This window comes from Trichomonas vaginalis, chromosome II (assembly GCF_026262505.1).
Source record: "Trichomonas vaginalis G3 chromosome II, whole genome shotgun sequence".
NCBI lineage: Eukaryota > Parabasalia > Trichomonadida > Trichomonadidae > Trichomonas > Trichomonas vaginalis.
In genome coordinates, this window is record NC_067204.1 from 769319 (window position 1) to 786024 (window position 16706).

The window sequence follows — 16706 nt, forward strand, 5'->3', positions numbered from 1 at the left end:
TCCAAATAATGAATGTATCTTATAATTATTAGAGTGTAGTTCTGATCCAATACTATGTTTTAATCGAACGTATTAGTTAATCTGACTACTGTTGAAGACAAAGAAGAATATATCATCATGAGGCGAATCGTTACTTATTTGATTTTTGCTGATAGTTCCAATCTACATTAGGGGTTGACTGATTGATTTTAGCAATATAAATGTTCCATTTTATCACTCAATATCGAAAAAAAAAATCAAAAAAGATCAATGTAAATTGTCAAAAACAAAAAAAACAGAATTTTTTTTATGAAGAAAATACTTTGTGTTGCAGAAAAGCCTTCGGTGGCTAAGATTGCAGCACGAGTATTATCCAACACGAAATATAAATTTATCATGGGAGAAAGTAAATTTAATCCAAATTTCGAATTCACAACTAAATATTCCAATGAAGAAGTCCAAGTGATATTCACATCTGTACTTGGTCATATTTTTGATACTGATTTTCCAGCACAATACTTACAAAATTGTAGAAATTACGAATCTGAAATTTTATTTGACGTAAAAATCGATCATTTCATCATAGAGAAGCATAAACCAATAGTAGAAAACATAAAGAAATACGCCGCAGATTGTAATATTGTTCAATTATGGCTAGATAACGATAGAGAAGGAGAAAGCATTGCTGAAGAAGTAGAAATGATATGTTTAGAAGCAAACAAAGACATACAAATACAGAGAATTGTTTTAGTGCTCTTTCTTACGAAGATATAATCAAGGCTTTCAATAATCCATCGAATATAAACAGAAATGAAGCCATGGCAGCAAAAATCAGGCGAGAAATTGATCTAAGACTTGGTGGAGTATTTTCCCATTTCCAAACTCTTAAAATGAAAAAATACATCGAAGAAAAAAGAGAAGAAGTGCTTTCATACGGTCCCTGCCAACTTCCTACCCTCGGATTCGTCGTCCACTCCTTCCTCAAAGCTCAGAAATACAACAACTACCCTGAAAAATGCTGGAAAATCGATGTCCACATCAAAAAAGGTGACAAATCTTTACAAATTAAATGGAATCGAAAACACCTGTTTTGCAAGGTTTCCTGCTTCGGTCAGTTCGCGAGTATGTTCGATTTCCCATCAGCTATCGTGACCGATATCCAAATTACAGAAAGTGAAGTGACCAAACCGCAACCGTTAACCACTGCTACTCATTTGATCAATTGCTGCAAGTACCTCAAACTTAAAGCCTCCAGGGCGATGGCGATCACAGAGAATCTGTATAACAACGGATTTATTTCGTATCCGAGGACTGAAACTGACAGTTTCCCTGACAATTTCAATTTTGTCGACATTTTGACAAATTTGACAATTGACAGAGAGGTCGGAGGGATGGCGTACGAAGTGTTGAACTCCCTGCAGAAGCCTCTCAAAGGGAATTGCACCGACAACGCTCACACTCCGATTTATCCAATTGTTTGTCCGTCAGAGTTTAATTCAAAAGAAGAAAAAGACGTTTTTTATTTAATTTGTCGTCACTTTTTTGCGGTTTTGTCAAGTAATTGTTTGGTTACAACCAAAACGACTGAATTCGATGTTGGCGGAGAGTTGTTCCACTACAAATCGAAGACAATCAAACAAATTGGTTTCATGAAATATTTCGATTACTTCAAAATTAAAGAAAAAAGTGACATTGATTTTTCAATGAATGAAAACATTGAAGTCGAATCGATCAAGATGGTGAATACATCATACAAGAAGCCAGAACTTCTTAGCGAGTACGAGCTGATAGACAAAATGAACAAGAAGAAAATCGGAACAGACGCAACTTTTCACCAGCATATTTCTAAATTGGTCGAAAGAAAATACATAAAAATTGACGGGAACGGAAAGATACTTCCCACAGCTGTTGGAGCCGCCCTTGTTGCAGCATATGAGAAATTGAGGATAGGATTTGCTCGGCCACAGCTAATGGCTGATTTGGAGCAGAGTTTGAGAGAGATTTCGGAAGGAAAAAGGAAATCTGATGATGTTTTGAAGGATTTCATTAGAAGGTACATGGAAATATTCGAAAAGATATATATTAATGCTGATTCTTTGTGCATTGAGTTCTCGAAAGCAATTAAAAAGTTTTCAGAAGATATTGAACTTAATTCACAAGAAAAAACTCCTGAAAATACTCAGGAAACCATTGAAATGGATGATGAAGTGTCTTTGACAACAGACACAAGAGCTGATGATATAAATGTTGATAGAAAATCTTGTATTATTTCTTAATTTAATTCTTTGTTTGTTTGTATATGTAAAAAGTTTATATGTTGATACTGATAACGCTTAACATATCATTTTAACCATACATTACCTTATAATTTGAACCATTTTTGTTAAAATTTGATTTGAAAACAAAAATATAATGCAAAATCGACTCGTTTTCAATCGTATTTGTAAAGTAAAATATCTGCATTTCCTTGCAAACAAATAAAATTCCAATATTTCCTACAAATTATTTATCAAATGAATAAATTTATTAATTTAATTGATAAAAAGCTACTAAAAAAGAAAGTAAATAATATTATTAAGTATTTACACAAAAAAACAATAATAAAAATTTAAATACTCTGAGCAGCAGAGCCAAGAGCGAAGATGTACTTAATTCTCTTGTACTTCAGTCGTTCCTGCACGTCTGGTTCGCAGTCAGAGTTTGGAGTCGGGGTGTTTGGTTCGTAGCTTTCTCCTTCGAACTGAGTGTTGAAGCAGAAGTACTTGTTCTGGCCAATCTGAGCACCGTTTGATAGGTTTGGTATCATGTTCGACGGAACTCCTGATCCTTCAAGGAAGTTCGTGTTATCTTTTGTAATTTTCTCTGGATCGTTGACTTTCATGTTTGAGAACTGGCAGAATGAGATTGTTGCGGTTGACGTATCTAAGAAAATGTCATTTTGCGTGTTTCTGATAAATGTACAGTTTTTGATCGTAATTGTTGAGTCTTTTAATGATAGACCAGTGCCGGGGTTGTTGTAGAAGATGGCTAATTCAATCTCGGAAAAACTTTGTAGATACAATGCAGTAGAATCAGTTGGTGCTGTATTTACGAAGAAAGAAGAGGTTATTTTGGTATCAAATTTGTTATAGTTCACGGCACATAGTTTTGGTTGGTTGCTTGTGAAGTTGTTTTGCTTAAATTCTGCTTTCATGGCGAAAATTAAATAATTTCCTTCATCACTCTTCATAACAGAGTTGCTCTCGAATCTGCTTTTCTTTTCATATCGATTATAAAATATTGAAGTAGATTTTGTATCTGTGGCTGTAGTCTTGCACTCTAAAAAGCAGTTAAATAACAAAACAGAAACACCTTCCGCGTAAATTGTATAGTATGACTCGGTGACAACTTTATTGAAATAGCAATTTTCAATATTTAGATCAGGAACTGATCCTTGATTGGCTGATGTTGAAATAATCGAAGAAGCTGAGTCTCCACGAATATCATGAAAATAGCAATTCTTGATGTAGCTTCCGCCTTGTAAATCAGGTTTTGTGGTGACTTCTTGGTTTTCATAGTTTTGATGAAGCCGAACAGTGAAAAATTTCGTAAACATTAAAAAAAATGTAAGCCATACCGAAAATTCAATTGATTGCGATAACGATAATTTTAAATTGAATTTTTCGTGTTGATTTCAGATTAGTTAATAACTGCATATCTATAATAATGATTAAAAATTGAACTTAGCGAGAAGTATTGAAATTTACAGATTTCATTGCTACATCTATACTTACCATTTATCTTATTTCGCATGTTAAAGATCTACATTTAGTTTTATTCATATCATAAGCCTAAATTTAGAAATTTTATAAAATGTTTTTCGTATTAACTCTGCTTTACTACATCATGAATTTTCTATAAATGATGATAATAATATTTGTATAACTCATTTATGTATTATTTGATCGTAATATCATCAGATGAGTCACATCTCTTGAAATATTAATATCTGCATCAATTTGAACAATATAGAATTCATTCTATAACTATTTACTATGTTAGTGCTTCGTGATTCTATAGTAGCATTTCTATCTGAAGTGAATCTTTTATTTTTTGATAACTGAAATGAAAACACTATTTATTAACAGTCTGACAATATTCGTGAAATATGAATTATGAAACCGAAATCTTTATAAAGGTGTCAAAAAAATGTTTTTGGGTCTTTTGCTTAAAATCTCAACTTCGGCTCCAATAATCACAAATTCAACATATCTCGTTTTCGAAAAGGAAGGGAAAAGGGTTGGTAAAGTTATTTTTGGATTATATTACAATGAATGTCCAAAAACAGTTGAAAACTACCTTGCTGCCTTTTCTTGTCAGCCAAAACGAGAGTTTTGCTATAACAATACTTATGTTGCTAAGCTTAATCCTAATAAAAGGCTATCAATTGGCGTGACTTTGGCCACTAAATCAGTTAAGGGAGATCACGAAAGTAACCACGAAGAAAACAAGCTATTGCATGATAGAGCATACCTGATTACATCTAATACTCACTACAAAACGTTTTTGACGGGAGAATTTTATATAACGTTTAGGGCATGGCCAAAATACAACGAAGAGAATATTGTATTTGGTAGAGTTTTGCGTGGCTTCGATGTTCTCGAAAAACTCAAAATAAATTCGAATGAAAAAGACGTAGACAAAATCAAAATAATTGATTCCGGTATTATACAAGACGATGACGATGATGATTACGATCTTTAAGGTCATTTTATTTATTCTTTGTTTTATTTTATATATATATTTTTACATTTCAATCAATACCACAAAATTGTATATTAAACATCAATATAAACGATTTTTATATAATTTAACTATACTATATAATCACATTTTTTACTTTTAGAAAAGGATGAAATTATCAATAAAAAAATAGCCAGAAATAAAAATAACAAGAAACAATACACACAAAATTATTGTTATATTAATGCATATTCTGTTTCTTTTTTTTATTTTTAGTTCTATTCACTATGTCTTCTTTCATTTTAGATTCCAATTCACTCTTATATTTTTTGCATAGAAATCAGCACTCTTACAAGCTTTGTCTATTATGTCGACATCAAAATTTGGTAAAGATCGAATGTATTTTACAACATCTATATTTCCAACCATTTCTGCATAGTGAAGAGCTGTCCTATTAAAACCATCTGTTATATTAATGTTAACATATGGAAGTGAAAAAAGATAATTAATAATTTCAACATTTCTATTCATTGCTGCATAATGAATGGCCGTCATTCCTGAGTCATCGCGGTCATTAATATTTAATATTTGCCTAAATTTGCAAAGAATTTTGATGATTTTTGGATTTTCATTTTGTGCAGCATAATGAAGAACTGTTTTGTTTGTAATATCTTTAGCTGTCAGATTAATTTTTGAATTTTGGAAAAGAATAATAATGATGTCAGAATTTGGGTTTTGAGCTGCATAATGAAAAGGTGTTAGCTTGTTATTATCGCGGACATTTAAATCTATATTTTGCATAGAGCAAAGAATTCTCAAAATTTCTGGATTTCTATTCTGAGCTGCATAATGAAGAGGTGTTTTCCCCGCCAGAATCTTTCGAATTAACTATAATATTTGGAGATGCGCAAAGAATTTTAATAAATTTTTCATTGTTGTGTAATGCAGCCAAATGAATTGGTGCCATTTTTGAATGATCAACAATATTAATATCAATATTAGGATTGTATAAAATAGATTTAAAAATTTTAGAGCAATCATGATCGATTGAATAATGAAGAGCAGTTCTTCCATAATTATCTTTGGCATTTATATCAATATTACTGAAATTTGAAAGATATATAGATGCTTTGACATTTTGATTTTCAATTGAGTAATGAAGGGCAGTTCTTCCATAATCGTCTTGTAAATTCAGATCAATATTTGGGGCTGAACAAATAGATCCAAGGATATCAATATTTTCATTTTCAGTGGCAAAATGGAGTATCGTCATTCCATTTGCATATTTCATATTAATGTCAATAGTTGGAAGATTGCAAAGAAGCTTAACAACATCAAATTTGTCAATAAAACATGCGTATTGAATTGCTGTGAATTTATCAATATAAATTTCATTGATATTAACATTTGGACATGAACAAATGTATTTTAATGCATCTATATTTTGGTTCTCAATTGTATACTGAATAAGATTCTTTCCATTTTTACCTTCTAATTTAAAAAATCCTAATTCAGACATTAATCTGATTGATTCGAAATCTTTTTCATTTGCTGCTTTTAGTAATATGCCGTAAAATAAATCGAGATTCTCTGGCTTTTTTTGATAATTCAAAATTAAATTTTGATTTGTCTGAGATTTTTGTCGCTGTAAAAACTTTGCTGCATCTGAAATTATTCTATTGTTTAATATTATTGAAAGAAATTCTAAGATTTCAAATGCAGAATCTGAATTTTCAAAGTAATTTATCTTCGCATGTTGTGAAAGTAAAAGTAATTCAGAAATTTTATACTTTTTTCTTAAAAAGGAAAACGTTTCCATAAATTGATTTGTAGAGAAGAAACAATAATCAAAGATTTGGCATAATTCGGCAAGGCTTCTATGATTAAGAAATGTTTCGTTGTCATACCAGTTGTTTATTTGCTTGGCTTGATATTCAAAATCAATTTTAATCATTTAAATAAAATGGTAAACTGTCAAAGTCAAAAATTTAATTCAAAAATTTCTGAAGAAAAATTTTTTATTCTCACTTTTTACAGAACATATCCATATTACGCACTCACAACTTTTTGAAAATAATACCCCTCTTGATTTTTTCTCCAATTTTTAGCAAAAGTTTTATTGATTATATCAAATAATCGAATTCTTTATAAGAAACGTAATTAGAATCAATAGTTCTCACAAAATAAATAGATAGATCTTATTTTATAGAATTTTCGTCTATTTTATTTTCTTGTTACGAAATGATTGCAACTCAATTTTCATAATTTGGTGGAAAATATGACATTTTTTTTCAAGACTGTAATGCATCTTTCCTGTGTCGCTATAAGCTACAACAGGTTTAACTTTGGTTTTTTCTCAGCATTCAAAAAAAAAATCGTTTGCAATCCATAATACGATTTTTTGAATGCTGAGAAATTTCATCTGTAAATAAGTTTTATTATACAGGAAAAGTTCAAAATGTCACTTTACAGACAGGAATATACATGTTGAAAGTATGGGGTTCTCAAGGAGGAGTTATTTCTGACGAAACTTCTGGTCTTGGTGCTTATACTGAAGGTATTATCAAATTATCGCGTTATACAAAACTTAACATTTACGTAGGTCGACAAGGCGAATGTAGTACATCTGCTTTAACCGATATTTTTTATAACGGAGGTGAAAATTCGATAGGCAAAATTAAAGAAAGATCCTGTACAGGGGGTGGTGCGACATTCATAACGTATGATAATAATGTTAACGATGTCATAATTATTTCAGGATCCGGCGGTGGCGCCCAAATCAGATTTAAAGGTGGTTACGGCGGAAAAATTGCTGGAAATGGTGAAGGATATAATAATTGTTTTGGTAAAGGCGCCACTATTTCATCTCCAGGCCAAGGAGGAATATATCCTGGCGCCGGTGAGGCTTCTTTTTGTCGTGCACTGGATGGCACTTTTTTGAGAGGTGGAAAATCTTGTTCAACCGCTGAAGTATCATCAAGTGGCGGCGGAAGTGGATATTATGGTGGAGGAGGAAGTTCTGACCAAGGAGCTGGCGGAGGAGGTAGTAGTTATGCTAGTAGTGTCCTAAAAAACGTAATCTATAAAAACGGAAATGAAGATTTTGTCCAACCAGATGGAACTTCTAAGAAAGGGCACTCAGGTGATGGATTCATTTCTATCGAAAAACTATTTTCATTAGCTCTCCAAACTTATTGCATCGATTTTCATTATATATCTTTCATTAATATCCTTTCTTTAATTTTTATATCGAGTGAATAAAATAAATTTTAAAGATGAAACATTTAGGATGAAACAAATAAAGAATATGCATGAAAAAAGAATGAATAAAAGAATAAAAAAAAATTATTGTCCGACAATTATTGAAATTCCTCCTAGACTATCAGCAACAATTACAAACAAATGCGATATGGAGGAGTTATGAGCGAACGCCGCAGCTTTTATTTTGATTTCCTTTCCAAAAGAGAAACCTTCCGCGGTTTTCGATCTGTCTTTCATGAAAGAGTGGAAAATGGCCTCACTCTTGTAGTACTTTTCGTGGTTAACAGGCCACAAAAATACACCGTTGTTATCTTCGCTCGGAATCAGGAACAAATTCTCGTCTTTTGAGACACTGAGCTTCATATTTCCATTCTTGCAACAATGACCAATGTATTTCCTGACAATTGTGAAATTATCTGCAGAAACTAATCTGATTCTAGAATCATTTGTTGAAACAAGGAAATTGTTACTCCCGATGAATGATATAGATGTAACTTTCTCATTGGGAGCTTCTGATTTCGCTCTGGGACCTGCTACAAATTGGGAAATATATCTAAGGTCAGGATAAGAATAGACGTAGCAGAATCCATTCTGACAGCCAACAATTATCAGTTCACCATCAGGAGAGAACGTAATTGCTGTTGGTGGCGTAATATAACTTAATTCTTGTAAGATGATGTTCGTTTGGCAATTAAGTAGGTGAATCATGTTGTTCCCAGTTGAGAATAGAATAACTGATGGGTCTGTAGGATGGAAACAACAATCTGTGATTTTATCATTACTATTGTAAGAAAATATTGATCTTTCGGAGGCAAGGTCCCATATTTTTATGGAGTTATCTTCTGAACAACTCACTAGCATATTGTCTGGTCCGAACTTCAGAGTTGAAATTGCATTTTTATGGTCAGAGAATTTTTTTAAAACATCAAGTGTTTTCGTATCTAAAATCAATATTTCGCCATCACTATATCCCACAGCTGCATACTGTGAGTCACTCGATACGTTCAAACATTGGATTTCGCTTGATAAGTATTTTTTATAGGTTTGAATATGAATGTTTTGATAAAAATGCGATTTCTTTTCTTTGATGAATGACTTAAATTCCAAATTTTTTGGCAGTTCCAGTTTATTTTGACTTTTCAAGTTAGAGTTATATTCTGGCTCGTATTTATCAATAAATTCATCTAGTCTAATGATTTCTCCTGTGTCCAGATTCTTAATCCGAAAGATTGGATCAGAATCAGTGTACTTTGATTCTTGAAGCATCATTTTATCTGAAAAAATTTATGATTCGATAATTCAATTTATAATTCAATTTTATTAATTTTTAATATTCAAAATAAGATAAATTTATGTGTGCTGATATTCAGATCGAAGACGGTTGCATAGTTATTTGATAGGAGCACGTTTGAAAATTTTTATATTATATTTATTAATATATAGTATAATTTAATATTTTTACCATTAAATTTTTTAAAAACCGCAATGATCGTATATTTTCTGAATTTTGACTTGAATACTTTCAAAAATATGTTATAGGATTATGTATCAATTTTATTTTTTCAGATTTGCAAGATATTTTCCGATCATCTTAAATTATTTGACATCTCGCAAATAACCATTTGATTAACTTCATATTGTGATACTTAATAATTATATTCCATTAAATTTTATTAAAATATCAAAAAAGGCCAAATGTCTCTAAAATTTTGGATTTTAATCTAATATAATATAGATCCAAGGTGATGTGATTTTTGCATCCCTGGGATGGACGATACACCCAAAGTGTCACCTTTTTGGGATAACATGAATTTTAAATATCATGAGAGTTCTGCAAACCATATGCACAATATCTATTCAGCCTGACTTCTTGTATATATGAGTTAGACTTCTTAAATATTGTGCTTGGGGCGATATAAGCATTTCCGAGATTACCATCGTGCTCTATAGTATGCTACTTCTCCCTGGTTCTAGCTCAGTTCCAAGGATATTGGCGTTCAAGGATTTGGCAAGGTCCTTCCGAAGTCTCTCATTCGATGAGAGATTTCGGAAGAATCTTGCCTTAAAGTACTCCAACTCTTGTTCTTTTGTTCCTAAATAGTGAGAAAAGTTATTTGACTACTTAAGGTAGAGATTATCCGAGGTCCCTCATTTGATGAGAGGCCTCGGATAATCTCTGCCTTAAAATTGTACACTTGTAGTCCATGAGAGTGTAAGTATACATTGATAGAACAGCTTTCTTCTGAAGTCTTAGATTTGATGAGAACCTCAGAAGAAAACTGTCCTATTTTATAGTAAAAGGAGTTTCAGGAGCTCCAAAGCTCCCTTTAGTAAGGATTAGAAGCTTTGAAGCTCCTGGTTCGTAGACGTGTTTCGCATCTTTCATCAGAAGAGGCCCAAATGGTAAATAGCCTCTGCTGATGAGCTTCAGGAGCTCCAAGGCTCCCTCTCGTAACGATTAGGAGCTTTGTAGCTCCTGAAGGTAAGGTAGGATTGCTCTGATCTCTAATCAGTAGATGCCATGCCTCATTATGAACTCTACTGACAAGAGATCAAGAGCTCCAAGGACTCCCTTTTTAGTTAGTGGCGTTCTCACCGTTTAGTAGGATTGCTGATCCTACTAATGAAGTGACCACTTAGTATACGTTTTGAATAAATTGAATTTTTTTTAGAATTTAGTATTTTTTATAGACATCACATGTATATTATAAATACATAAATATATTCTTTAATTCAAAAAATTCAATTCGGTTTTGGGATGGGTATCCCAGCCCCAAGTATTCAATTTTATTCAATTTTTAAAGAATTTTGGGTTGGGATGCCCAGACCAAAACAAGCTTTATACTTTGATGTGTAGATACGTATGTGTGCATCATTGTTGTGTTATATATTATGTTTTTAATGAAAAAAAAATCTGATTCAAAAAAAATTATCACTAATTAGTTGATAATATAAAGAAAAAATAAATAAATTGTATGTTTTGAGAGTATTTATCCACATTCACTCATATGAATTTCATTAAATAGTGTCTTTTTACTCCCAAATTTATTTTGAATTATTGAAATCAAAGAAAAAAAATCAGAAAAATTTCTCGAAATTTTTATTTTCAAAAAAAAATTGGATTTTATATTGAAAACAGACACTGGGAGGACGATAGGGCTGGGATTGGAGATACCCCCCTCACTTGGGAAAAATACGGATCTATATTAATATAAGGATGTCAATTTGGAAGAAAAGTGAGAAAATTCCTAAAATGCTAAAAATGAATTTTCCAAACGTGCTTTTTTATCTCATTTTTTTGATTTTGAAAAAAATTTGGAGAGAAGAACTCTTCGTTTTTGAATTTTGTCACGATGGTTTTAAAGTATATTAGACACATGTAGGGCTGTACAAGATTTAAAAAAACATTGCCGGGTTACCGTAGAGGCCTAAAAAAATCGCGCCTCGGCGGCAAGCCGCCTCGGCATTAAGAATGCGCATCTAAATTTTTATATGTCCTTCTTTCTTTTATTTTTCCCTTCCCTTCCTTTTCTTTTTCTTTTTTTCCCTCCTCTTGCTCTCATTTACCTTTTTTTTCCTTTTCTCATCATTTTTCAAAATTTAAAATTTTTATCAAAAATCTTGCCTATAAAAGCAGATTATGGAACCTTTTAGTGCCTCGTAATCAATATTATACAGCATAAAGCATATTAAATGAAAGTAATTACGTATAAATTTATTTTATTATCTTATTTATTAATTCTTTAGCATGTATTGTTTAATATTAACTTTTCTGTACATTAAATATGATATCTCCAAAGTATGAATGCCTTGTAACGAAACGAAAACTTAATTTTATGTTGAATATTTGTCACAAACATTAGATTATTAAAATATATGTTGGATATCCCTTAGTATGAGACTTCATGACTCTTGTTGTCTAACGTGAGCTTTGGATTGCAAGCTTGCTACAGCACATAAGTATTCTGTGGTTAAAAAAACCACATGAGCTTTAAAAACTATAAAACCAAAAATAATTGTTATAATTTAAATGAAGAAGTAATTTAAAACGATTTTATTTATGATCAAATTTTATATATTTTTTGGATCAAATCCATTTTAATAGAATTTATATACTATTCATCTATTAGTAAACACTACCGTATATTATTTTTTAAGCTATCTTATTTTTTGAACTTTTATTCAAATCTTTGGTCGCAAGAAGAATTGCATGATAAATAAAAACCTTTAATCAAAGTCAATTTTATTTTTCATATTCAAATGGACTGAGTGTTAACATTTAACATTTTTTGCTAATTGTCGTCAAAAATTAGGCGTAAAGCAAAAATTGATATTTCATATGGTTTTATGATAGATAAGCATTATATTCCCACTCATTATATTCGTAATTTTTGAGGTTTATCCTTCGCTTTTAAGATCATTGAATTTGATTTTTATATAAAATAGTTATATATTAGAAAATAATATGAGTTTATATGATATTATTTTTCAGAAGATTTCATTCTATATGCCTATGAAAAGTACTCACAAAACTAACTTTTTCCTAATTATAATTAAATCTAGAATATTGTATTATGCTTAGTATTATTTCATTTTTCTCATTCAATTTAGAATTTACAAATGTCAAAAAATTGAGAGCTGTCACTTTTGATGAATTTCTGTTTATTACAGCATTGTTATTAATAATGAAAAATAAAGCTTATTTCAATGAAAATTGTTCTGCAAATTTATTTCACTTTTGACCTCACTTTTTCCGTAATTCAATTTTTTACTTTTAATATTTTAGATCTTCATAATATCATTTGAAAAATTAACCATATAAAAAAATCAAGTTATCAATTCACTTTTTCCGTAATTCAAAAATCAAAAATATAAATAATATATTTTTATCAAATATTATTATTATATTCTATGAAAAATGAGGTCCGGAAATTTTGCGGATTCCCGTAACTCAATTTTACGGAAAAAGTGCAGTAAACTATTCAAAATACGGAAAAATTGGTGTAAACTAATGATTTTACGGTAAAATCACGGAAAGTCCCGGAAGAATATATGTGCCTATATGAAATTATACAAAAATGAATCAAACGCATTTTAAAAGATTGTTCTTGTATTATAAATGCTATTCGCAGATTTATTAGTTGAAGAAAATTACCAAATTTTTGCCGATTTACAAAAAATGATTTACAAAGCATATTTTTATAAGGCTTTAAAAATCTTTAAAATGTGACCGGTGACGGAAATCCATGGTAACCAACCGCGGTTCCCGTTTGGAATGCCATAGACACATGTATTGATATTACTATTTTTGTATATTTTGAGAGAAAATCCCTAAAAAGTGAGAAAATCTGAGACGGTTTGAGAAAATATATAAACTATTGAAAATTTGAATTAAACTTCTAATTTGGAAAAAAGAAATTTGGAAAGAAGAAAAATCAAAAATCGAGATTTAGACTCAGTATCAAATGGAGAACAAAATGTTTCTTCATATGAAGGGAAAAAATTTTCTTGTGAACAAATAGAGTTTTTAAAATTTTATTGTATGTAATGAAATAAACAAATATTAAAATTATTTTTTGATAACAAGAAAATTCTCAACAGAAAATATTTGAGACAAAGAAAAAAAGAAAATTGAAAAATATTACTCTCCTTTATATTTCATGAGATTTTAAATTTATTCTCATAAAATTGACAATTTTATACGTTTAGATGAAAATAAGTGATTTTGCTTGAAATAAAAATTATTGTTTGTTTACAGCTATCAAATAGATTTTTGCTATTTCGATTAAAATTTGTTAATCAAATTAATAATTTTTTTTCTAAATATCTTAAATATCTGGATCACTCACTGATACGATGAATTAAACGATAAAAATAATACAAACTCAACTAAGTTTCCTGTCTTTCAACCAAAAAATATTATGCAATTTAAATTAAATTGTTTATTCAAAGATAAAACAAAGATAAAGTAATTATAATTATCATATACTTTATGAATAACTCTCTAATTGGATAATATTTTCGTACAAATATTTTTATTAATATCGATAAGAATATGTTTACCTACTATCACCATATGTCGATAAACGAGAGTAGAGTGATTTTTATCATCGAAACTTTTTAAAAGCTGTAAGCAGGAAGTAATAATCTTGTTTTTTCTGAGTTAGTTGTAGAACTATTGATGCCCGAGTCTGAATCACTTGTCTCTTTCTTCTTCTTATCTTTCTTCATTTCATTCTTATTTTCCTTCTTCTTTTCATCTTTTTTAACTGGATCAGGGAGTGGTTGAACAGGTTTATTTTGTGGATTGGAAGTATCACTGATATTGTTGCCTGCTGCAGAATTTGCATTATTCTTCTTAGCAGCCTCACTCCCCTTCATGATATCCTTCTGAGTAAGTTGTCTTGAGACGAGTTTGTAATAGAAACCTCCCTTTTGAACTAACTCATTATGTGTGCCTTGCTCAACAATTACACCGGCATCGAAAACATAAATGATGTTAGCGTTTTTAATTGTTGACAAACGATGAGCAACAATGACACCAGTTCTGCCTATGAGGACATTATCGAGTGCAGCTTGAACCTTCTTTTCTGATTCAGCGTCCAAAGCAGATATAGCTTCATCACAGATAAGAATTCTTGGATTCTTGATAACAGCTCTTGCAATGGCAATTCTTTGACGTTGACCTCCCGATAATTGTCCTCCGCGGTCACCAACTAATGTATCGTATTTCTTGTCGAGTTTTTCGATGAACTTCTTAGCATTTGCTATATCAGCAGCTGTATCAATTTGTGAATCTGTGGCTGTTTCAACTCCATAAAGGATGTTATTCTTTATAGTTGTAGAGAAGAGTGTAGGTTCTTGTCCAACAAGGCCAATCTTGTGATGTAACCAACGTGGATTATATTCCTTGATATCTCTTCCATCTAGAAGAATGAGGCCTTCAGTGACATCATAATACCTTTCGAGCAATTGAACACATGTAGATTTGCCTGAACCATAGTGACCAACTAAGGCTGCAATTTCACCACTTCGGATCTTAAATGAGACGTTGTTCAAGACATTGACTGGACGAGTTGGATATCTAAATGTAACATTCTTGAATTCAATTTCACCAACAAAGTTGTCTGGCTCGATTCCTCCATCAAATGGAACAGATGGTGGACTGTTAGTTAATTTGAAAATTCTTGCACCAGCAGCAATAGCTCTTTGCTCACCTTGGAGTGAACCTTGGAGCATTAAGATGCCCATACGTCCGAACATGCAGTAACCCCAGCATGACATTAAATCACCAAGTCCGAAACCAAATGTACCATCTGACCTAAGAGAGTTCTGCACTAAGTGTGTTCCGTAGTAAAGATTACCAAGAACCATAGCCCAAAGAAGTATCATGATAATTGAACCCATTCCAGACATCAAAAAACCAATTCTTCTTTCGCTCTTAATAGTTTCATACTGAGATTTTTCGAATCTTACGATTTCGTCTTCTTCTCTATTGAAACCTCTAACTGTTCTTACAGATGAAAGTGTTTCTTCAGCAATTGTCATGGATTTGGAAAGGGAAAGGAATCTTCTGGATGCCTCCTTAATAACAGCTGGCATGAAGAAAGCCATAAAAATTCCTGCAACTGGAATGATTGCTGTAGCAATCAATGCGAGTTTCCAAGAATAGACATAAGCAAAGACAATACCCGTAATGAATTGTGCAAGGTTTGAGATCTGAGTTCCCTTTTCTGTGCCAAATGCTTGCTGAACTTGTTGAGAATCTTCGGAAAGCAAAGTTAAAATGCCTCCGATTGGATTAGTATCAAAGAATGTAACGTCATTTTGCATCATACTCCTGAAAAGATCTCTTCGAATTCTGCCGGAAACTTCAGCACCAATTCTGATCCAGGCGTATTGATCAAAGAATTTGCAGAGTGCAGAGCCACATGATGTGCCGATCATTCCGTATATATATTTCAGACATTTGTCGTATGCATTTGGATTTGGATCCATGGAATAAAATGTTAATTGATTAAGTAATTTGCCGAATAAGAAGAATGTTAAAATAGTACCTCCACCACTGATAAATGATGGAATGATAGCAAGCACGTTTTTGCAGCTTCCAAAGGCCATTTTATATAATGTTCCTTTTGCCATTTTTGTATCATCATCTTGGACTTTAATCTGTTCACTAAGAGAATATTCGCTCGACCTTCTAGTTGAATATTCACTAGAGCTTCGATGAGTTGAACGATTTGGAAACATGTTAAAAATAAAATGATTTGGAAAAAGTTTAGAAAATTTTGTGATAAAATCTCGATCATGGTGAACTGAACAAATAAAATCCGTCGAATATAAATTACATTATTAATATATACACATCTAATTTCAACAAAGTAAATTGTTGCTATTCGGAACTATCAGTCGATCGCAAAATTTGAGGTGGAAATAACCGTTACTCGAAATTACCACTTTGAAAGCTTTTTAGCCAAAATTTTCTCAACAAATATCATTGCATTTTAATTACAATTCGATATTTAATTATTTTCTTTTTTGTCAAAATTTTGAATAAAATTCAATGAATACCAATTATCGGTGTTTTCAATTTTTGTCAAATTTTTAAATCGAGCATCCATTATTCCGGAATTATACATATTCATTAAAAAATGTGCATACAATATAATAACAATATTAACATGAAATATTCAATAAATTAGCTTTTTATGTTGATAAATTTGTATTTTATATCAAATAACTAA

At 31.2% G+C, this 16706-nt stretch overlaps 8 protein-coding genes across 8 annotated transcripts, besides 2 other annotated features; 3 read left to right on the forward strand and 5 right to left on the reverse strand.

Annotated features, from left to right (window-relative positions):
- Nucleotides 1-62: 62 nt before the first annotated feature.
- On the forward strand, nucleotides 63-2395 carry TVAGG3_0462290 (DNA topoisomerase type I protein; the record flags this gene model as incomplete). The annotated part of the gene is made up of 1 exon (XM_001308099.1): nucleotides 684-2255. One exon carries the CDS (start codon nucleotides 684-686, stop codon nucleotides 2253-2255), a length of 1572 nt encoding a protein of 523 aa, XP_001308100.1.
- A 94-nt stretch (nucleotides 2396-2489) lies between these two features.
- On the reverse strand, nucleotides 2490-3574 carry TVAGG3_0462300 (pectin lyase-like family; the record flags this gene model as incomplete). Its single annotated transcript, XM_001308098.1, has 1 exon — nucleotides 2588-3574. The coding sequence occupies one exon, from the start codon at nucleotides 3572-3574 to the stop codon at nucleotides 2588-2590; it is 987 nt and encodes a 328-aa protein (XP_001308099.1).
- A 591-nt stretch (nucleotides 3575-4165) lies between these two features.
- On the forward strand, nucleotides 4166-4832 carry TVAGG3_0462310 (peptidyl-prolyl cis-trans isomerase protein; the record flags this gene model as incomplete). Its single annotated transcript, XM_001308097.2, has 1 exon — nucleotides 4168-4722. The coding sequence occupies one exon, from the start codon at nucleotides 4168-4170 to the stop codon at nucleotides 4720-4722; it is 555 nt and encodes a 184-aa protein (XP_001308098.1).
- Nucleotides 4833-4998: 166 nt separating this feature from the next.
- Nucleotides 4999-5502, reverse strand: TVAGG3_0462320 (Ankyrin repeat family; the record flags this gene model as incomplete). The annotated part of the gene is made up of 1 exon (XM_001308096.1): nucleotides 4999-5502. One exon carries the CDS (start codon nucleotides 5500-5502, stop codon nucleotides 4999-5001), a length of 504 nt encoding a protein of 167 aa, XP_001308097.1.
- Nucleotides 5503-5533: 31 nt separating this feature from the next.
- On the reverse strand, nucleotides 5534-6655 carry TVAGG3_0462330 (protein ubiquitination; the record flags this gene model as incomplete). Its single annotated transcript, XM_001308095.1, has 1 exon — nucleotides 5534-6655. The coding sequence occupies one exon, from the start codon at nucleotides 6653-6655 to the stop codon at nucleotides 5534-5536; it is 1122 nt and encodes a 373-aa protein (XP_001308096.1).
- Nucleotides 6656-7185: 530 nt separating this feature from the next.
- TVAGG3_0462340 (glycine-rich protein family) lies at nucleotides 7186-7962 on the forward strand (the record flags this gene model as incomplete). The annotated part of the gene is made up of 1 exon (XM_001308094.1): nucleotides 7186-7962. One exon carries the CDS (start codon nucleotides 7186-7188, stop codon nucleotides 7960-7962), a length of 777 nt encoding a protein of 258 aa, XP_001308095.1.
- An 84-nt stretch (nucleotides 7963-8046) lies between these two features.
- On the reverse strand, nucleotides 8047-9228 carry TVAGG3_0462350 (Rab GTPase binding; the record flags this gene model as incomplete). The annotated part of the gene is made up of 1 exon (XM_001308093.1): nucleotides 8047-9228. One exon carries the CDS (start codon nucleotides 9226-9228, stop codon nucleotides 8047-8049), a length of 1182 nt encoding a protein of 393 aa, XP_001308094.1.
- Nucleotides 9229-11342: 2114 nt separating this feature from the next.
- Nucleotides 11343-11534: a mobile genetic element.
- A 1059-nt stretch (nucleotides 11535-12593) lies between these two features.
- Nucleotides 12594-12630: a mobile genetic element.
- Nucleotides 12631-14082: 1452 nt separating this feature from the next.
- Nucleotides 14083-16212, reverse strand: TVAGG3_0462380 (ABC transporter type 1, transmembrane domain domain-containing protein; the record flags this gene model as incomplete). Its single annotated transcript, XM_001308092.1, has 1 exon — nucleotides 14083-16212. The coding sequence occupies one exon, from the start codon at nucleotides 16210-16212 to the stop codon at nucleotides 14083-14085; it is 2130 nt and encodes a 709-aa protein (XP_001308093.1).
- Between the last annotated feature and the right edge of the window lie 494 nt (nucleotides 16213-16706).